Below are 21,068 nucleotides of genomic sequence, written 5' to 3' on the forward strand. Positions count from 1 at the left end.
TGCCCAGGCCAACCTCAAGGCATTCAACAAGGCCAAGGGTAAGGTCCTGCTCCAGGCTGGGTGGGGAATGGCTGAGAGCAGCCCTGAGGAACAGGCCCTGGGGGTCTGGGCTGATGCAAAGCTCCACAGGAGCCTGCAGTGTGAGTGCAGCCCAGACACAACCCTGTGCTGGCTGCAGCAAGAGCAGTGTGGGCACAGGGCAAGGGAGGGGATTCTGCCCCTTGGCTCTGCTCTCCTCACACCCCACCTGCAGTCCTGGGGGCAGTTGTGGAGCCCCCAGCACAAGCAGGACATGGAAGTGTTGGAGGCAGTGCAGAGGAGGCCACCAAGATGCTGAGAGGGCTGCAGCAGCTCTGCTGTGAGCACAGGCTGAGAGAGTTGGGGCTGTGCAGGCAGAGAAGGAGACTGCACAGCCTCTCTGGGCAGCCTGCTCCAGGGCTCTGGCAGCCTCACCATACAGAAGTGTCTCCTTGTGTTGAGGTGGAACCTCCTCCAGGAACAAAGCTTTCAGTTCCTGTGGCACCTCCTCTGCTCCAGCTTGCACTTGGTCTTGGAGGTCTTTTTCCAACCAAAACAATTCTATGGTTCTATGCATTTACAAACCACAGAGGGGGAAAATCTGCACAGGGGCATTGTGTATGGCAATCAGAAGGCTTTAAAAATGCAGCAGGTGGCTGGCCCAGGCCTCAGTGATGCCTCAAAATGCAGGCAGGTCCCCTCTGGAATCTGAAGTCTCTGAATATCTGCATTGAACTCTTTTTTAACCACTTATCTCTTGGAGGGAGGCCAGAGGAGGCCACAAAGATGCTGCAAGGGCTGGAGCAGCTCTGCTGTGAGCACAGGCTGAGGGAGCTGGGGGGGTGCAGCCTGCAGGGGAGAAGGCTCCAGGGGCACCTCAGAGCTGCCTGCCCAGAGCTGAAGGCAGCCTGCAGGAAGGCTGCAGAGGGACTTTGCATCAGGGGCTCTAGAGACAGCCCAAGGGGCAATGGTTTGGAGCTGAGGCAGAGCAGGCTGAGAGTGGAGCTGAGGAAGGAGTTGCTGAGTGTGAGGGTGCTGAGAGTGTGTCCCAGGCTGCCCAGGGAGGCTGTGGCTGCCTCCTTGCTGGGGGTGCTGCAGGCCAGGCTGGATGAAGCCTTGAGTCTAGTTGAGAGGTGTCCCTGAGCATGGTGGGGAGTGCTGGGGGAGATGAGCTCTGAGCTCCCTTCCAAGCTGAGCCATTCTGTGATTTCAGCTGCCCCTTGAGTTGCTGAAGGCAGCTGGGCTGAGCAGGAGGATGCAGCTCTGTCAGCCCCCATGGTACACCCAGATGTGCATTTCTGCAGGGGGAGACCTCTCCAAGCTGCAGATGTGTGACAGGTTTTGTTTGCTCACCTGAGCCAGACCCCAGACCTTGAGAGGCATCATTAACTGTCCTCAGACCTTTCCTTCTGCCCAGGCCTTTCCTGAGCTGTGTTCACACCCCCCTCTGAGTTCCCATTCCACTGAGCAGCTCTAAACCATTGCAGGAAGAGGATTGCTCTAACTTTGCCCTCTGTTTTTGTTGGGGTGGCTTTTGAGACCCTTCTCACTCAGCCATGCTTCCTCTCCTCTGCTGCCTCTCCAGGGATGCTGCCAATGAGTACATGGACATGAAGCCAGGAGTGTCCTATGCAGTGCCTCCAAAGGCTGAGAAAAAGAGGCCAGCCAAGTCTGGTGAGTAGAGTGCCAAAGCAGCTCTGCTGCTGGGAGCACAGAGATTCTTCTTCATGGAGTCATCTTCCCCCCCCCCAGCTTTAGGAAACTTTTCTCTCATTGGTGGGGGACAATTCAAACTGATTAACTGATAGGTCACAGCATGAGCAGATGAGGGGAGAGCAACTGATGGCATCTACCTGGAGCTGAGCAAGGCCTCTGGCACTGTCCCACACCACAGCCTGGTCCCCAGGCTGGTGCCACATGGGTGTGATGGGTGAGCACTGATGGATACAGAACTGGCTTGATGGCTGCACCCAAAGAGTGGCTGCCAAAGGCTCCATGGCCAAGTGGAGGCCCTCAGGGGTCAGTCCTGGCACCAGTCTTGTTCAACAGCTTTGTGGGTGCCATGGACAGAGGCACTGAGTGCAGCCTCAGCAAGTTTGCTGCCCACACCAAGCTGTGTGGTGCAGCAGCCAGGCTGGAGGGCAGGATCCATCCAGAGGGACCTGGGCAGGCTGCAGAGGTGGGCACAAGCCAAGCTCAGGAGGTGCAACAAGACCAAGGGCAAGGTCCTGCAGCTGGGTGGAGGCAATGCCAAGCACAACTCCAGGCTGGGCAGTGAGTGGCTGCAGAGCAGCCCTGAGCAGAGGCACTTGGGGGTGCTGCTGGAGGAGAAGCTCCACAGGAGCCAGCAGTGTGCACTTGCAGCCCAGAAAGCCAAGCAGAGCCTGGGCTGCAGCAGCAGCAGTGTGGCCAGCAGGGCCAGGGAGGGGATTCTGCCCCTCTGCTGTGCTCTGCTAGGACCTCACCTGGGGTACTGCATCCAGCTCTGGAGCCCCTGGGACAAGAGGGCTGTGGAGATGCTGGAGAGTGTCCAGAGCAGGGCCAGGAGGATGCTGAGAGGCTGCAGCAGCTCTGCTGTGAGCACAGCCTGAAAGAGTTGGGGCTGTGCAGGCTGGAGCAGAGGAGGCTCCCAGGGGACCTTCTTGTGGCCTTCCAGCATCTGAAGGGGGCTCCAAAACAGCTGGGGAGGGACTTTTGAGGGTGTGAGGGAGTGTCAGGAGTGGGGAGAATGGAGCAAAGCTGAGGTGGGGAGAGTGAGGCTGGAGGTGAGGAGGAAGTTGTTGAGCAGGAGAGTGGTGAGAGGCTGGAATGGGTTGCCCAGGGAGGTGGTTGAGGCCCCATGGCTGGAGGTGTTTGAGGCCAGGCTGGCTGAGGCTGTGTGCAGCCTGCTCTAGGGTAGGGTGTCCCTGGGCATGGCAGGGGGTTGGAACTGGCTGCTCCTTGTGGTCCCTTCCAGCCCTGCCTGATTCTGTGTTTCTCTGACAGAAGGCCTGAGAAGGAAGGATGTGCTACACCAGTGCCTTGTCTTTCTCCACTGGAGGTTCAGGATTGGTCTTTGCTGTTTGCATGGCTGCCTGCTGGTTGTTCAGATCTGTTTTGTCTGCTGGCAGGACAGCTCTGGGGTGACACTCAAAAGCTGTTTCTCTTGTGCAGGATCCTACACTGATCAGGATGCTGCCCCTTCTATGGCAGAAGAAGATGAACTTGCTCTGGATGTTGAAGACCTGCTAAGCTTCTCTTACCAGGTGGCAAGGGGCATGAGTTTCCTTGCCTCCAAAAATGTAAGTTAAGATCCACATTCAGTGATGATTGTTTCAGTGGGATCCATGTTCAGAGCAGAATCAAGGAATCCTGGCCCCCTTCAGGTACTGGAAGGTCCTTATTAGGTCTGCCTGAAGCCTTCTCTTCTCCAGGCTGCACAGCCCCAGCTCCCTCAGCCTGTCCTTGTGGCAGAGCTGCTGCAACCTCCTGAGCATTTTAGAATCACTGGCTGGAGGGCTGGGCCCCAAGAGTGGTGGTGAATGGAGCCACATCCAGCTGGCACCAGTGGTGTGCCCCAGGGGTCAGTGCTGGGCACAGTCCTGTTCATTGTCTTCATTGATGGTCTGGATGAGGGCATTGAGTCCTCCATCAGGGACTTTGCAGATGACACCAAGCTAGGAGCAGCTGTGGAGCTGTTGGAGGGTAGGAGAGCTCTGCAGAGGGACCTGGCCAGGCTGCATGGGTGGGCACAGTCCAGTGCCAGGAGTTTTAACAAGTCCGAATGTCAAGTGGGTTGGGCTCTGCTGCCAGGCAGCCAGCAACAGAACAAGGTGACACAGCCTGAAGCTGTGCCAGGGCAGGTCTAGGCTGGATGTTGTTAGGAAGTTGCTGGCAGAGAGAGTGATTGGCACTGGAATGGGCTGCCCAGGGAGGTGGTGGAGTGGCCGTGGCTGGAGGTGTTGCAGCCAAGCCTGGCTGGGGCACTTAGTGCCATGGTCTGGTTGGTTGGGCAGGGCTGGGTGCTAGGTTGGGCTGGCTGAGCTTGGAGCCCTCCTGTTGTGCTGCTTGGGGTTGCTGTGGCCAAAGTGCAGAACCCTGCACTTGGCCTTGTTCAGTCTCATCCCCTTGGCCTCTGCCCACCCATGCAGCCTGGCCAGGTCCCTCTGCAGGGCTCTCCTACCCTCCAGCACATCCACAGCTGCTCCTAGCTTGCTGTCATCTGCAGACTCACTGCTTTTCTCAATCCCCTGCTCCACATCATCACTGAAGATATTACACAGGACTGTGCCCAGCACTGATCCCTGGGCCACAGCACCAGTGCCAGCTGCCAGCTGCTTGTGGCACCATTCCCCACCACTCTCTGGGCCCTGCCCTCCAGCCAGTTCTTGGCCCATAGCAGAGTGAAGCTGGGTGCTTGACCATTCCTGCCCTTTGCTGCTTCCCTGCAGTCATTTTCATCTTCAGAGTGAAGCATGTGGTGGACTGGGGAGGTAAAGGGAGTTCCTCTCAGACAGGTCTCTTCCAGCCTGCTTGATTCTGTGCTTCTCTGAGCACACTGAGCTGGGACACCAGGAAATTCAAAAGCAGCAGCAAGTGGCCTTGCTGAACATAATGCAGAGACAGCCTTGTGGGTTCAGGGGCACCAGGATGTGAATTAGAGGAGTAGCTTCATTAACAGATGGCTCAATGACGACTTTCAGCGTGCCAGAAAATGCAGAATGCAGCAAGTCACAGCCAGGTAAAGAGGTGAGCAAGCCCCAGGCTGTTAGAGGTGCTGTGAAATAGCTTGCCCTGTTTGTCTGCTTCTTCTTTAGTGCATCCACAGAGACCTGGCTGCAAGAAACATTCTGCTCACCCACGGCCGCATCACCAAAATCTGTGACTTTGGCCTGGCAAGAGACATAAGGAATGACTCCAATTACGTGGTCAAAGGGAATGTAAGTGCACAGCCTGTTTTATCTGCCTCTTTTCAGAGCCAGAGCAGCTCCTGGGGTCTTGTCTTGGAAAGAAGAGTCTGTGGCAGAGCTCTGAGTTTCCCAGTAGTGAGCAGTACATCCCTGCTGTTCAGGAGCAGGAGGAGAGGCCACTGCTGGTGCAGATGTGTGTGCTGCTGAAAGCCCTTCCTGTGTGCATCTTGGTGCACTGGAAGGACTCTGCTGGTGCCCACATGTGTGGTGGTGGGGAGGAGGTCACAGCATCCTAGAGTGGCTCAGGTTGGCAGGGAGCTCAGAGCTCATCTCCTCCAGCCTCCCCACCGTGCCCAGGGACACCTCTCAGCTACACTCAGCTGCTCAATCACAGAAGCACAGACACATGCAGGTTGGCAAAGCCCCTCAGGATCACCAAGTCCAACCTGGAACACTACTCTAGAAGGTTCACCCTAAACCATGTCCCTAAAGGACCTTCAGACACCTCCAGGATTGGTGACTCCACCACCTCCTTGGGCAACCTGCTCCAGTGCCTGACCACTCTTGTGTGGAGAAAAATCTTCCTCATGTCCCGTCTGAACCTGCCCTGTTGCAGCTTGAGGCTGTTCCTGCTTCTTCCATCACTCATGACCTGTGAGAAGAGACCAGCACCAACCTCTCCATGGTGTCCTTTCAGGTAGCTGCAGAGAGCCATGAGGTCACAGGGTCAGAGGATGCCAGGGGTTGGAAGGGACCCAAAGAGCTCATCAAGTCCAACCCCCCTGACAGAGCAGGACCACACAATGTAGCTCAGGGCACACAGGAACACATCCAGACAGGCCTGGAAAGGCTCCAGAGAAGGAGACTCCACAGCCTCTCTGGGCAGCCTGTGCCAGGGCTCTGGGACCCTTCCAGGCAAGAAGTTGCCCCTTGTGTTGAGCTGGAACCTCCTGTGCTGCAACTTACACCCATTGCTGCTTGTCCTAGCCCAGGAGCAGTGAGCAGAGCCTGTCCCCCACTTATGACCTCCACCCCTCAGAGGGTTATAGACATTGATTAGATCCCCTCTCAGTCTTCTCTTCTCCTGACTCAGCAGCCCCAGGGCCCTCAGCCTCTCCTCACCAGGCAGTGTTGCAGTCCCCTCATCATCCTCATAGCCCTCCTTTGGGCTCTCTCCAGCAGATCCCTGTCCTTACTCCACTGGGGAGCCCAAAACTGGAGGCAGTGCTCAAGATGAGGTCTGACCAGGGCAGAGCTCTGGGCTCAGTGATGGTTGTGTGCATCATTTTGCCCTCTCTTCCTGCCAGCCCTTACAAAGAGGACAGGAGGAGTCTCACCCCACACAGCAAATAAGAGTGCAAGGAGCCCTCAGCTGCATTTGGAGACTCTTAAATCGCTGAGATTTGCCTTTTTTTTGGCTGGCTACTTCTGTTTGCTGATTCAATAAGTATTTTTAAGGACATAAAGAGGTAGGAAGGGTTCATTTTGCTTTGTCGTGCTTGTGTCCCTTGGCTTCATTCCTTCCCTTTTCCCCTGCCTAGGCTCGGCTTCCTGTCAAGTGGATGGCTCCTGAGAGCATTTTCAACTGTGTCTACACCTTTGAGAGTGATGTCTGGTCCTATGGGATACTGCTGTGGGAGCTCTTCTCTTTAGGTAAGCTCCTGCCAAGACCTGTACAGTCACACAGGCACAGAAGGCTTCAGGTTGGAAGGGGCCCTCCAAGGTCTCCTCCCCCAGCAGGGCTACCTGTACCTAGATCAGGTTGGTGTATGTGAAGAGAATCAGTACAAAGCACAGAGTCACAGAATCACAGCATGAGAGAGTTTGGAAGGACCTCCAGAGATCATCCAATCCAACCTCCCTGCCAGAGCAGGAGTGCCCAGGGCAGGGCACACAGGACTGCATCCAGGTGGGTCTGAGTGAGAGAGCACCCAGAGCCTGGGCTGCAGCCATGGCAGTGTTGCTCTGGCAGCCCAGGGAGCACCCAGAGCCTGGGCTGCAGCCATGGCAGTGTTGCTCTGGCAGCCCAGGGAGCACCCAGAGCCTGGGCTGCAGCCATGGCAGTGCTGCTCTGGCAGCCCAGGGAGCACCCAGAGCCTGGGCTGCAGCCATGGCAGTGCTGCTCTGGCAGCCCAGAGAGCAACCAGAGCCTGGGCTGCAGCCATGGCAGTGCTGCTCTGGCAGCCCAGAGAGCAACCAGAGCCTGGGCTGCAGCCATGGCAGTGCTGCTCTGGCAGCCCAGAGAGCAACCAGAGCCTGGGCTGCAGCCATGGCAGTGCTGCTCTGGCAGCCCAGGGAGCACCCAGAGCCTGGGCTACAGCCATGGCAGTGTTGCTCTGGCAGCCCAGGGAGCAACCAGAGCCTGGGCTGCAGCAGCAGCAGTGTGGCCAGCAGGGCCAGGGAGGGGATTCTCCCCCTCTGCTGTGCTCTGCTGAGACCCCACCTGGAATAATGAGTACAGTTCTGGAGCCCCTGGGACAAGAGGGATATGGAGGGGCTGGAAGGTGTCCAGAGAAGGGCCACGAGGATGAGCAGAGGGCTGGAGAGATGCTCTGCTGTGAGGAGAGACTGAGGCAGTTGGGGCTGTGCAGGCTGGAGCAGAGGAGGCTCCCAGGTGACCTTCTTGTGGCCTTGCAGGGTCTGAAGGGGGCCACAAGAAAGCTGGGGAGGGACTTTTGAGGCTGTCAGGGAGTGACAGGAGTGGGGAAAATGGAACCAAGCTAGAAATGGGGAGATTCAGCCTGGATGTTTGGAGGAAGTTGTTCAGCATGAGGGTGGTCAGAGCCTGGCAGGGGTTGCCCAGGGAGGTGGCAGAAGCCTCATCCTTGGAGTTAGAATCATGGAATCTGCCACGTTGGAAGAGACCTCCAAGATCATCCAGTCCAACCTGTAGGTGTTTGAGGCCAGGCTGGCTGAGGCTGTGTGCAGCCTGCTCTAGGGTAAGGTGTCACTGCCTATGGCAGGGGGGTTGGAACTGGCTGCTCCTTGTGGTCCCTCCCAAGCCTGGGGTGACTCTGTGCTGTCTCCATCCTGCTCACGAGCTGGGGAATTGAGCTGCTGGGAGCAGAGAGAGTTTGCCTCTGAGCTGAGAAGGTCTTTGCATGTTGTAGCCATGCCAGCTGCAGAAGCCTCCCAACCACTGGTCCCTCAGGGAGCAGCTTGGAGGCCTTTCACTCGAGTTCACCACTTCCCTCCTGCTGCCTCAGTTGGCCTGTTGAAGGCACAGGCTGCTGCCTGACCTTGGTGGCGCCGCAGGTGCAGGAGTGACGGAGCTCAATGTGCTCTCTCCGCAGGGAGCAGCCCCTACCCAGGGATGCCTGTGGACTCCAAGTTCTACAGAATGATCAAGGAAGGCTACAGGATGTTCAGCCCTGAGTGTGCACCACCTGAGATGTAAGTGAGCACTCACGGGAGAGCAGTGTGGCCTCGGGGCCAGCAGGGTCAAAGGTGTCCTGGGGTGTGCTAAGAGGAGTGTGGGCAAGCAGCAGGCCTGGGGAGGTGCTCCTGGACCTCTGCTCTGCCCTGCTGGGACCACTCCTGCAGTACTGTGTCCACTTTGGGAGTCTTCAAGAAGAACAGGGATCTGCTGGAGGGAGTCCAGGAGAAAGCTATGAGGATGATTGAGGGACTTGAACATCTGTCCTATGAATCATAGAACCAAGCAGGCTGGAAGAGAGCTCCAAGCTCAGCCAGCCCAACCTAGCACCCAGCCCTGCCCAACCAACCAGACCATGGCACTAAGTGCCCCAGCCAGGCTTGGCTGCAACACCTCCAGCCACAGCCACTCCACCACCTCCCTGGGCAGCCCATTCCAATGCCAGTCACTCTCTCTGACAACAACTTCCTCCTCACATCCAGCCCAGACCTGCCCTGGCACAACTTCAGGCTCTGTCCCCTTCTTCTGGTGCTGGCTGCCTGGCAGCAGAGCCCAACCCCACCTGGCTACAGCCTCCCTGCAGGCAGCTGCAGACAGCAATGAGCTCTGCCCTGAGCCTCCTCTGCTGCAGGCTGCACCCCCCCAGCTCCCTCAGCCTCTCCTCAAAGGGCTCTGCTCCAGGCCCCTCCCCAGCCTTGCTGCCCTTCTCTCCACACCTTCCAGCACCTCAACAGCTCTCTGCAATTCAGGAGCCCACAGCTGGACACAGCACTTCAGGGCTGGCCTGAGCAGTGCTGAGCACAGGGGCACAAGAACCTCCCTTGTCCTGCTGCCCACACTGCTCCTGAGCCAGCCCAGGATGCCATTGGCTCTGCTGCCCACCTGGGCACTGCTGCCTCCTCTTCAGCTCCTCTCTGCCAGCACCCCCAGCTCCCTCTCTGCCTGCCTGCTCTCAGCCACTCTGGCCCCAGCCTGCAGTGCTGCTTGGGGTTGTTGTCCAATCTCATCCCATTGGCCTCTGCCCACCCATCCAGGCCAGGTCCCTCTGCAGGGCACTCCTACCCTCCAACAGCTCCACAGCTGCTCCTAGCTTTGTGTCATCTACAAACCTATATTTATAAGATACTTGAGGAGATGCTCAACAGATCTCTGGGCAACTTAATTTAGTTGAGGATGTCCCTGCTGAGTGCAGCAGGGGTTGGACTGGATGAGTTTTGGAGGATCTCTTTCCCCCCCAGCCCATTCCATGTTTCTAAGCTGTCAAAGAAAACAGTGTCCAGAGGCTACCTTTGGTCCTGGGTCTTTTGTTGCCACAAGCACAGGGGTTAGCAGCACTCTCTCTGTTCTCAGCAGTCACTTGAGGCAGGTGGGACTGGGGCACACTTTTCTTTCAGGTAGTGGTGGAGGTGTGGTAAGAGCTGCAAGGAGCTGCAGCTGATTTTTCTGTCCTGTCTCTGCAGGTATGACATAATGAAGAGCTGCTGGGATGCTGATCCTTTACAGAGACCTACCTTTAAGCAAATTGTACAGCTGATAGAGCAGCAGCTCTCAGACAATGTCCCACGGGTAAGTGATGGATCAGTCAGGTTTTGGGGGTCAAAGTGGTTTCAAGAGCAGAGCCATGAGGAGCAAAGAGCCTGGATGCTTCCCTCATGTATTGCTTTGCACTGTAAGATTGGGTGGTGGGAATGCTGCCTGAGCTACTCCTGCTTTGTTGTGCCTTTAGGCAGTAGCTGTCTGAGCCCATGCCTCACAAAAGGGAATGCTTTGCATGGTTGATGTTTCTCACCCAGAACAGGCCTGGCACCACAGTTTTGATGTTTCAAACTGCACTGGGACTGCATAAATTCATCTTCTCTTGAACCATGACAAACTATTCCCATGGGAAATAAAAGATCTCAGGAGTGAAGCAGAAAAGGCTTTCTGGGTGGCTGGGGTGAGGTCGGTGCTCTGCTGCCTCCTCTCACTTGCTGCCTCTTGCTGTGTTGATAGAAGCTTGGGAGGTATCTTGTGACAAACTTCACCACTCTCTGGGCTCTTCCTTAGGAAAAGTAACTGGACATAATAAGGCAGCCAAATAAAGAAATAACTAACAGCAGTCATCATCATCGACATCATCCAATGGTGATGGTGATGGTGCTAACCAATATACACAGTATCACAGTATCACACAGTATCATCAGGGTTGGAAGAGACCTCACAGATCATCAAGTCCAACCCTTTAGCACAGAGCTCAAGGCCAGACCATGGCACCAAGTGCCACGTCCAGTCCTGCCTTGAACAGCTCCAGGGACGGCGACTCCACCACCTCCCCAGGCAGCCCATTCCAGTGTCCAATGACTCTCTCAGGGAAGAACTTTCTCCTCACCTCCAGCCTAAATCTCCCCTGGCACAGCCTGAGGCTGTGTCCTCTCGTTCTGGTGCTGGCCACCTGAGAGAAGAGAGCAACCTCCTCCTGGCCACAACCACCCCTCAGGTAGCTGTAGACAGCAATAAGGTCACCCCTGAGCCTCCTCTTCTCCAGGCTAACCAATCCCAGCTCCCTCAGCCTCTCCTCGTAGGGCTGTGCTCAAGGCCTCTCCCCAGCCTCGTTGCCCTTCTCTGGACACGCTCAAGCATCTCAATGTCCCTCCTAAACTGGGGGGCCCAGAACTGAACACAGCACTCAAGGTGAGGTCTAACCAGTGCAGAGTACAGGGGCAGGATGACCTCCCTGCTCCTGCTGACCACACCATTCCTGATGCAGGCCATGGCAGCATGCAGCACAGGGTGGGAAGAGGCTGGGGAAGGAAAGCTCTCCAAGGGGATGGGTCTGCAGAGTGTTAGTTAACTCTGGCCTTTGGCTTCTGCAGGTGTATGCAAACTTCTCCACTCCCCCTTCCAGCCAAGCCCCTGCTGCTGATCACTCGGTGAGGATTAACTCGGTGGGCAGCAGCGCTTCCTCCACTCAGCCTCTCCTGGTACGCGAGGACGTGTGAAGAAGAGGAGCCCAGATGGGTAGTAGCTGTTTGTATCTGTGCAGGGGCTGGGGTGAGAGAGGGACAACTCCAACCATTTCTCTTCCTTTTCCTTTTCCTCCCTGCCACCAGCCTGCAGCTGAAGGCCCTGCTGTAAATCTCTCCTTTACCCACAGACTGTCACACGTTACTGCTCTGAGCACGGTTAGAGGCGTCCTTGCAATGCTAACTGAAGCTGTATATAGTTTGCTATGTTGTGTGTGTTTGCAGTAGAGAGAGCCAGATCTGAAGGGAAAAAAAAGACCCCAAACAAACCCCCACACACACCCCAACAACAACAGGAGTCCTGAGCCCAGGGTGTGGAATGAGGTGGCTGCAGATGAACCCCCCGATCGCAGCGAGCCTCCTGTGGCTCTGGGAGGCATAGACTCATTTCCTTGTTCTGCTGAATATAAGAAATAAATGACTCTGAAGCTCATGGCTTTGCAAACCCCTTTCCATGGCCAGCCCAGCCTGGGAAGCTTTCCCAAGCAGATGACAGAGGTTGGAGGCCAGCAAGGGGGCTGGATGTACCCTGGACAAGAGAGGCGAAGGGACTGAGACCCCCATGCAAAGCTGAACCCTCCCAGGAGTGCTGGGCTTTGAATCAGAGGGGAGGGGAGAAGAGAGCACAGATCTTTTGGCTTCATTTCCCACTCATGCTGCCAGACTCACAGCCACAAACCTTCTGTGGGCAGGGCCCCATTCCTCAGCAGGGGCAGAGCTGCCCATTGCTGGGTCTCGCCCCACCGCAGAGCCTGAGCTACCCTCACCCCTCCCTGCCTTGGGCACCAAAGGCTTTGATGCCTTCCCCTCTAATGTCCAAAGGTGTTCACCAAAGATAGGTGAGCCCTACCAGGCTGGTCAAATGCAAGCTGAGGGCTGCTAACAGGAAGCCGAGTGCCTGGAGGGGAGGCTGTTTAACGACTCACTTATCTAAGCCACAGCAGAGGCAAAAAAAGCCCTCCTGGGGGCCCTGTCTTTATCTCACCCTACCCAGGTGAGTCTTGCCCACAGGCAGGCTGTGGACATTGCTAACTGGAAAGGGCTATTTTCTTCCACCCTGAGTTGTTCCATCTTCCTGTAGCATTCCAGAGATGGGAACAAAGGAAAGCCAAAGTGGGAAGCAGTGAATTTATAAGTGGGATAACAGAAAGCATCCCTTTGGTCTTGCCTGCCTGACCTCAGGCTTTGGGGGTCAGTGGTTGTCGAGCCTGGGGTTGTGCTCAAGCATCTTCTAACCCCTTTGCTTCCCATTTGGAGACACTGCCGAAGGCTTTGCTTTTGTTTCCCATCACCTAGGCATGAGTAAAAGGCCTTGAAAGAAGCATCTGTCAGAGGCAGAGCACTACCTGAGCACCTCCTCCTTTACAATGCACTTAAGCACTCTGCCAGCTTCTGCTTCAGCAGCGTTGGTTGAGTTTACTTGCAGCTGGAACGAGCCCAAAATGCAAGGGGTGGCTGTGAAAGGCACATACTGGGAGCAGGTTTTGGGGGGGGGGGTTGGACACCACTCTCCTCCCATCAATATTCGGGGTTGTCTTGAGTACCACTCTCTTAGGAACATTTGGGGGTTGTGTTGATTCCCTCTCTCTATCAATATCTGGGGGTTGCATTCCACTCTCCCTCTAGGAATATTTGGGGGTTCTGTTGACTACCATTCTCCTTTTAGGAATAGCTGAGAGTTGTGTTGGATCCCACTCCCCCTCTAGGAATAGCTGAGGGTTGTGTTGGATCCCACTCTCCCTGTAGGAATAGCTGAGAGTTGTGTTGGATCCCACTCTCCCTCTAGGAATAGCTGAGAGTTGTGTTGGATCCCACTCCTCCTCTAGGAATAGCTGAGAGTTGTGTTGGATCCCACTCTCCCTCTAGGAATAGCTGAGAGTTGTGTTGGATCCCACTCCTCCTCTAGGAATAGCTGAGAGTTGTGTTGGATCCCACTCTCCCTCTAGGAATAGCTGAGAGTTGTGTTGGATCCCACTCTCCCTCTAGGAATAGCTGAGAGTTGTGTTGGATCTCACTCCCCCTCTAGGAATAGCTGAGAGTTGTGTTGGATCCCACTCCTCCTCTAGGAATAGCTGAGAGTTGTGTTGGATCCCACTCTCCCTCTAGGAATAGCTGAGAGTTGTGTTGGATCCCACTCTCCCTCTAGGAATAGCTGAGAGTTGTGTTGGATCTCACTCCCCCTCTAGGAATAGCTGAGGGTTGTGTTGGATCCCACTCTCCCTCTAGGAATCTTTGGGGGTTGCATTGGATACCACTGCCTGTATTTGGGGGTTGTGTTGATTATCCTTCTCCCCCTGTCAATATCTGGGGGTTGTGTTGGATCCTTCTCTCCCTCTCTCAATATTTGGGAGTTGTGTTGCATTCCACTCTTCCTCTAGGAATATTTGAGTCATCTGTTGATTACCCTACTCCCTCTATCAATATCTGGGGGTTGTGTTGGTTACTCCTCTCCCTCTATCAATATTTGGGGGTTGTGTTGATTAATCCTCTCCCCCTGTCAATATTTGGGGGTTATGTTGATTCTCTCTCTGCCTCTATCAATATTTAAGGGTTGTGTTGGTTCCCTTTCTCCCTCTATCAATATTTGGGTGTTGTGTTGCTTACCATTCTCTCTCTATCAATATCTGGGGGTTGTACTGAATCCCATTCTCCCTCTATCAATATCTGGGGCTTGTGTTGATTACCCTTCTCCCTCTATCAATATCTGGGGCTTGTGTTGGTTATCCTTGTCCCTCTATCAACATCTGGGGGTTGTGTTGATTCCCATTCTCCCTCTGTCAACATTTGGGGGTTGTGCTGATTCCCTCTCCCAACACTTGGAAGTTGAGTTGATTCCCCCTTCTCCTCCTATCAGTACCTGGGGGCTGCACTGCTTACCCCTCTCCTCCTCCCACCGCATTTGGTTTCTTGCTGCAGGACTCTCACCTGCTGAGGCCCCCAGGTTAGCCATTTGCACTGTTAAGTTAAGCTTAAGCTGTTGCACCTTCCCCAAGCTGTTTGGAGGCCCTCTTGAGTGCAGCCTTGGTGGGTGCAGCAGTTCTCAGCAGGATGCTCTCCAAAGCTCTGTGGTGAGGTGTTGGCTTTCAGAGCAGCTGTAGGCAAACTCATGATGATGATGATGATGATGATGATAGATGTCTCGGTACTTTACAGACACTTAGCTGAAAGGGTCTTTGGGGGCTGCTTTGTTGTTGTTGTTGCTGAAATTTCTATTTTTATAACTTTTTTGTTGTGTTTTGTTTTTTTCCTGGGGGGTGGTGCTGCCATTTATTTTTGCCATGGCTTTGGTGTTTTCAATGGGTTTATGCTTTCTTCTCCTTTTCCTTCTCCTCCCTCTCCTCCTTCTCCTCCCCCTTCCCCTTCCCTTTCCTTCTCCCCCTTCCCCTTCCCTTTCCTTCTCCCCCTTCCCCTTCCCTTTCCTTCTCCCCCTTCCCCTTCCCTTTCCTTCTCCCCCTTCCCTTTCCTTCTCCCCCTTCCCCTTCCCTTTCCTTCTCCCCCTTCCCCTTCCCTTTCCTTCTGCCCCTTCCCCTGCCCTTTCCTTCTGCCCCTTCCCCTTACTTCTCCCCCTTCCCCTTCCTTCTCCCCCTTCCCCGTCCCTGTCCTTCTCCCCCTTCCCCTTCCCTTTCCTTCTCCCCCTTCCCCTTCCCTTTCCTTCTCCCCCTTCCCCTTCCCTTTCCTTCTCCCCCTTCCCCTTCCCTTTCCTTCTCCCCCTTCCCCTTCCCTTTCCTTCTCCCCCTTCCCCTTTCTTCTCCCCCTTCCCCTTTCTTCTCCCCCTTCCCCTTCCTTCTCCCCCTTCCCCTTCCTTCTCCCCCTTCCCCTTCCTTCTCCCCCTCCCCCTTCCTTCTCCCCCTCCCCCTTCCTTCTCCCCCTCCCCCTTCCTTCTCCCCCTCCCCCTTCCTTCTCCCCCTCCCCCTCCCTTCTCCCCCTCCCCCTCCCTTCTCCCCCTCCCCCTTCCTTCTCCCCCTCCCCCTTCCTTCTCCCCCTCCCCCTTCCTTCTCCCCCTCCCCCTTCCTTCTCCCCCTCCCCCTTCCTTCTCCCCCTCCCCCTTCCTTCTCCCCCTCCCCCTTCCTTCTCCCCCTCCCCCTTCCTTCTCCCCCTCCCCCTTCCTTCTCCCCCTCCCCCTTCCTTCTCCCCCTCCCCCTTCCTTCTCCCCCTCCCCCTTCCTTCTCCCCCTCCCCCTTCCTTCTCCCCCTCCCCCTTCCTTCTCCCCCTCCCCCTTCCTTCTCCCCCTCCCCCTTCCTTCTCCCCCTCCCCCTTCCTTCTCCCCCTCCCCCTTCCTTCTCCCCCTCCCCCTTCCTTCTCCCCCTCCCCCTTCCTTCTCCCCCTCCCCCTCCCCCTTCCTTCTCCCCCTCCCCCTCCCCCTTCCTTCTCCCCCTCCCCCTTCCCTTTCCTTCTCCCCCTCCCCCTTCCCTTTCCTTCTCCCCCTCCCCCTTCCCTTTCCTTCTCCCCCTCCCCCTTCCCTTTCCTTCTCCCCCTCCCCCTTCCCTTTCCTTCTCCCCCTCCTCCTTCCCTTTCCTTCTCCCCCTCCTCCTTCCCTTTCCTTCTCCCCCTTCTCCTTCCCTTTCCTTCTCCCCCTTCTCCTTCCCTTTCCTTCTCCCCCTTCTCCTTCCCTTTCCTTCTCCCCCTTCTCCTTCCCTTTCCTTCTCCCCCTTCTCCTTCTTCCTCTCCTCCTCATCTCCCTTCTCCTCCTTCTTCTCCTCCTCCTCCTCCTCCTTCTTCCTCTTCTGTATGTATATATGGGAAATGTAGCAATAATGTCCTTTTTGACTCTTCTCAGTCCTTGAGTCTCAAAACTTATTTTTATAGATACATATATATATATATGCAAAAAAAAAGACTCCCACCCCTCTCTGTATAAATAATGTAAGTGTTTGGAAGTTTATGAATAAACCACTTCTTGGAGATGTTGCTTGGTTGTAGAATTGCAGTTGAGAAAAGTTCAAATAAATCTGTAAATACCTATTAAAAAAACCAAAAGGCTGCTCTGGAGTGTGTGAAAGAGAGAATCTCCTTTTTCCAGGGTAAGGCTGAATCAGTGCCCAGGTTGAAGCAGCTCTGCTATGAGGACAGGCTGCAAGAGCTGGGGCTCTGCAGCATGGAGAAGAGAATCACACAGAACCAAGCAGGTTGGCAGAGAGCTCCAAGCTCAGCCAGCCCAACCTAGCACCCAGCCCTGCCCAACCAACCAGACCATGGCACTAAGTGCCCCAGCCAGGCTTGGCTGCAACACCTCCAGCCACAGCCACTCCACCACCTCCCTGGGCAGCCCATTCCAATGCCAATCACTCTCTCTGACAGGAACTTCCTAACAACATCCAGCCTAGACCTGCCCTGCCACAGCTCCAGGCTGTGTCCCCTTCTTCTGTCCCTGGCTGCCTGGCAGCAGAGCCCAACCCCACCTGGCTACAGCCTCCCTGCAGGCAGCTGCAGGCAGCAATGAGCTCTGCCCTGAGCCTCCTCTGCTGCAGGCTGCACCCCCCCAGCTCCCTCAGCCTCTCCTCACAGGGCTCTGCTCCAGGCCCCTCCCCAGCCTTGCTGCCCTTCTCTCCACACCTTCCAGCACCTCAACAGCTCTCTGCAATTCAGGAGCCCACAACTGGACACAGCACTCCAGGGCTGGCCTGAGCAGTGCTGAGTCTAAGTCCCCAGGGAACTGCAGTCACAGCCCAGACCGCAGTGATCACAGCAATCACTTGGAGAGGCTGGACAGAAGCAGCCTGAATTGGGCTACACTGGAGGCTGCAAGCAAGAGAGTGAAACATTTTCCTCTACCTCTTCACACTGTAGGAAACTTCCTGCTTGTCATAGGATCATAGAATCACAGAAATGCCAGGGTGGAAGGGATCTCAAGGATGATTCCAGTTCCACTCCCCCACCCCCCGGCCATGGGCAGGGGCACTTCACACTGGATCAGGCTGGCCACAGCCTCAGCCAGCCTGACCTTAAACACCTCTGGGGATGAGGCTTCCACCACCTCCCTGGGCAACCCCTGCCAGCCTCTCACCACTCTCCTGCTCAACAACTTCCTCCTCACCTCCAGCCTCACTCTCCCCACCTCCACCTTTGCTCCATTCCCCCCACTCCTGCCACTCCCTCACACCCTCAAAAGTCCCTCCCCAGCTTTTTTGTAGCCCCTTCAGATCCTGGCAGGCCACAAGAAGGTCCCCTGGGAGCCTCCTCTGCTCCAGCCTGCACAGCCCCAACTCTTTCAGGCTGTGCTCACAGCAGAGCTGCTGCAGCCTCTCAGCATCCTCCTGGCCCTGCTCTGGACACTCTCCAGCATCTCCACAGCCCTCTTGTCCCAGGGGCTCCAGAGCTGGATGCAGGACTCCAGGTGGGGTCTCAGCAGAGCAGAGCAGAGGGGGAGAATCCCCTCCCTGGCCCTGCTGGCCACACTGCTGCTGCTGCAGCCCAGGCTCTGCTTGGCTTTCTGGGCTGCAAGTGCACACTGCTGGCTCCTGCTGAGCTTCTCCTCCAGCAGCACCCCCAAGTGCCTCTGCTCAGGGCTGCTCTGCAGCCAGTCCCTGCCCAGCCTGGAGTTGTGCTTGGCATTGCCTCCACCCAGCTGCAGGACCTTGCCCTTGGTCTTGTTGCACCTCCTGAGCTTGGCTTGTGCCCACCTCTGCAGCCTGCCCAGGTGCCTCTGGATGGATCCTGCCCTCCAGCCTGGCTGCTGCACCACACAGCTTGCTGTCATCAACATTTACACTGAGCTTCTCATCCACCAGCAGCCCCAAGTCCTTTTCTGTAGGGCTGCTCTCAGGCCAGGCACTGCCCAGCCTGTATCAGTGCCTGGGGGTGCCATGATCCAGATGCAAAACTCTGCCCTTGGTCTTGTTGACTTGGTCCCACCTCTGCTGCCTGTCCAGTTCCCTCTGGAAGGATCCTTTCCCTCCAGCCTGTCAGCTGCATTCCTCAGCTTGGTGCTGTCAGCAGCCTTCCTGAGGGTGCAGTCCCTCCTGGGAGCAGCTCTGAGTCTCTGCAGCAGCCAAGCAGCACTTGCTGGGACCTTTTATCCCCCTGATTTAGCCCTGAAGCTCTAACAAAACCATGGGAACCTACTCTCTGGTGATTGCCAGAAGCTTCTGTGGCTGTTTGTTCCAGGTGACCTCTACTTGCCAGGTTTCCTGATCACTAATTTCTTAACTGATGTCTCTGCAACTGAGCAGTTCATGCCCAGGAGTTGCTCTGAGGCTGAGGCTTGTGAAAGCTTGTCCCTATTGCAGCTACTGCCCATGGGTCACTCCTCTTGGCAGTAGCTATTAGCTGCCAGCCAGGCAGCAGAGATGATTTAGTAGCAGCAACAGCTCCTGTGACAGGAGTTTTCTGCCTGTGCCATGGAAATCGTTTCAGTTGTGACAGGCAGCAGCAAACAGCTGGCCCCAAACGACCTCTCTGAGTGTGGGCTGCTCGATAAGCAGCAGCAGCAGCCTCGGATAAGGGTCTAGGGGGCAGGTTTAAGGCAGCCCAACCATCAGGGGAAGGCAGAGCCTGTAGCTTCCTATCCCTATCTAGATCAGCACACATCAGGCTGCAATTTACCACAGCTGCAGAAAGTGTAAAATGATCTTTCCCTTCCCCCAGGGATGCAGGTTTGGAGAAGGATCAGCACCAGTGGCTGGCAGCACCTTGGTGAGGCACACTGCAGGAGAGTGTGGAATCACAGAGCCAGTCAGGGCTGGAAGGGACCACCGGGAGCAGCCAGTCCCAACCCCCTGCTGCACACAGCCTCAGCCAGCCTGGCCTCAAACACCTCCAGCCATGGGGCCTCAACCACCTCCCTGGGCAACCCCTGCCAGCCTCTCACCACTCTCATCACCAACAACTTCCTCCTCACCTCCAGCCTCACTCTCCCCACCTCCACCTTTGCTCCATTCCCCCCCACTCCTGGCAGTGCCTGACAGCCTCAAAAGTCCCTCCCCAGCATTTTGAAGCCCCCTCCAGATGCTGGAAGGCCACAAGAAGGTCCCCTGGGAGCCTCCTCTGCTCCAGCCTGCACAGCCCCAACTCTTTCAGTCTGTGCTCACAGCAGAGCTGCTGCAGCCCTCTGATGTGATTTGGCCTGGTGCAAGCATCATTACTGTGCAGGAAGCCTTGCTCTGAGTACATGGCTGTGGGAGGGTTTGGTGAGACCAGCAAAAAGAAGTGGCACAGCTGAGCACTCACTGCTGCTGAGCTTCAACAAGGCCAAGGGCAGGGTTCTGCACTTTGGCCACAACAACCCCAAGCAGCACTACAGGCTGGGGCCAGAGTGGCTGAGAGCAGCCAGGCAGAGAGGGAGCTGGGGGTGCTGGCAGAGAGGAGCTGCAGAGGAGGCAGCAGTGCCCAGGTGGGCAGCAGAGCCAATGGCATCCTGGGCTGGCTCAGGAGCAGTGTGGGCAGCAGGACAAGGGAGGTTCTTGTGCCCCTGTGCTCACCACTGCTCAGGCCAGCCCTGGAGTGCTGTGTCCAGTTGTGGGCTCCTGAATTGCAGAGAGCTGTTGAGGTGCTGGAAGGTGTGGAGAGAAGGGCAGCAAGGCTGGGGAGGGGCCTGGAGCAGAGCCCTGTGAGGAGAGGCTGAGGGAGCTGGGGGTGTGCAGCCTGCAGCAGAGGAGGCTCAGGGCAGAGCTCATTGCTGCCTGCAGCTGCCTGCAGGGAGGCTGTAGCCAGGTGGGGTTGGGCTCTGCTGCCAGGCAGCCAGGGACAGAAGAAGGGGACACAGCCTGGAGCTGTGGCAGGGCAGGTCTAGGCTGGATGTTGTTAGGAAGTTCCTGGCAGAGAGAGTGATTGGCACTGGAATGGGCTGCCCAGGGAGGTGGTGGAGTGGCCATGGCTGGAGGTGTGGCAGCCAAGCCTGGCTGGGGCACTTAGTGCCATGGTCTGGTTGGTTGGGCAGGGCTGGGTACTAGGTTGGGCTGGCTGAGCTTGGAGCTCTCTGCCACCCTCTTGGTTCTATGACTCACTGATTTTTTTCCCTTCAAGAGCTGCTTGCCTTTCTCTTTGGTTTCTTTTCCCCTGACACCAAACATTTCAGCTATCCAAGCTGGGAGAACCAAGCCACTCAGAAGTGGTGGTGCTGGTGAACAAACTGTGTTCTAAAACACCTCCTCCCTTAATAACAGAGGACTGCATGTTTGCAGAGACTGTTTGGTGGCATCCTTTGAACTCTCTTGATGAAACTAATTAAATGAGATAAAGCCAAGCTGCTTCACTGCAATTACTTACTTGATTCCTTCAGCAAGTTTCTTCCTTTGCTTTAAGAGCTGCTGGCATCTAAGGGCACAGAGAGAGGATACAAATCTTAGCAGTAGCAGTGAAAGTCCCCCAAAGGAAATTAACAGACTCCCAGGATTATAATTACTTGTCAAGAGCTGATGGTTAAGCCTCTGGAGATTCCAGAGGCCTGAGCCTGGGGATGGGCAACCACCCTGCACAAGCAGAGCCTTGAGCTGCAAGGAGGTAGCTGCATCAGCAGCCCAGGGGGCACAGCTGCCCAGCACCTTTCCACTCCTGCTCCAGCTTAGCGTTTCTCAGGTGCCCAGTTTGGCTCCTGGCAGCAGCTGTTTGTGCCTCACTTGGCTCCTCTTGCTGCAGCTTTACAAGCTGGAGAAAACCAAAGCATCTTTTTCATGCTGCACAGCTGCTGCAGGGATGCCTCAGCAGGGCCCAGGGCACCAGCAGCTTGAGAGCAGCCCCAGCAGCAGCACTGGGATCCAGCACAGGAGGGAGCATCCCCAGCAGCAGCACTGGGATCCAGCACAGGAGGGAGCATCCCCACAAGCAGCTCTGGGATCCAGCACAGGA

General features: G+C 56.1%; 1 protein-coding gene across 1 annotated transcript in view; it reads left to right on the plus strand.

The window, feature by feature from the left end:
- The window catches only part of KIT (KIT proto-oncogene, receptor tyrosine kinase), a 79,814-nt gene extending 68,096 nt beyond the window's left edge, over window positions 1-11,718 (plus strand). Inside the window, exons 15-21 of the mRNA XM_064149289.1 lie at window positions 1,604-1,692; window positions 3,172-3,299; window positions 4,815-4,937; window positions 6,449-6,560; window positions 8,201-8,300; window positions 9,744-9,849; window positions 11,136-11,718. Coding sequence (XP_064005359.1) covers window positions 1,604-1,692; window positions 3,172-3,299; window positions 4,815-4,937; window positions 6,449-6,560; window positions 8,201-8,300; window positions 9,744-9,849; window positions 11,136-11,261 — 784 coding nt within the window. The 3' untranslated portion in view covers window positions 11,262-11,718. The remainder of the gene's footprint in view (window positions 1-1,603; window positions 1,693-3,171; window positions 3,300-4,814; window positions 4,938-6,448; window positions 6,561-8,200; window positions 8,301-9,743; window positions 9,850-11,135) is intronic.
- The last annotated feature ends 9,350 nt before the right edge of the window (window positions 11,719-21,068 follow it).

Source organism: Pogoniulus pusillus, chromosome 9, assembly GCF_015220805.1.
Source record: "Pogoniulus pusillus isolate bPogPus1 chromosome 9, bPogPus1.pri, whole genome shotgun sequence".
Lineage (NCBI taxonomy): Eukaryota > Metazoa > Chordata > Aves > Piciformes > Lybiidae > Pogoniulus > Pogoniulus pusillus.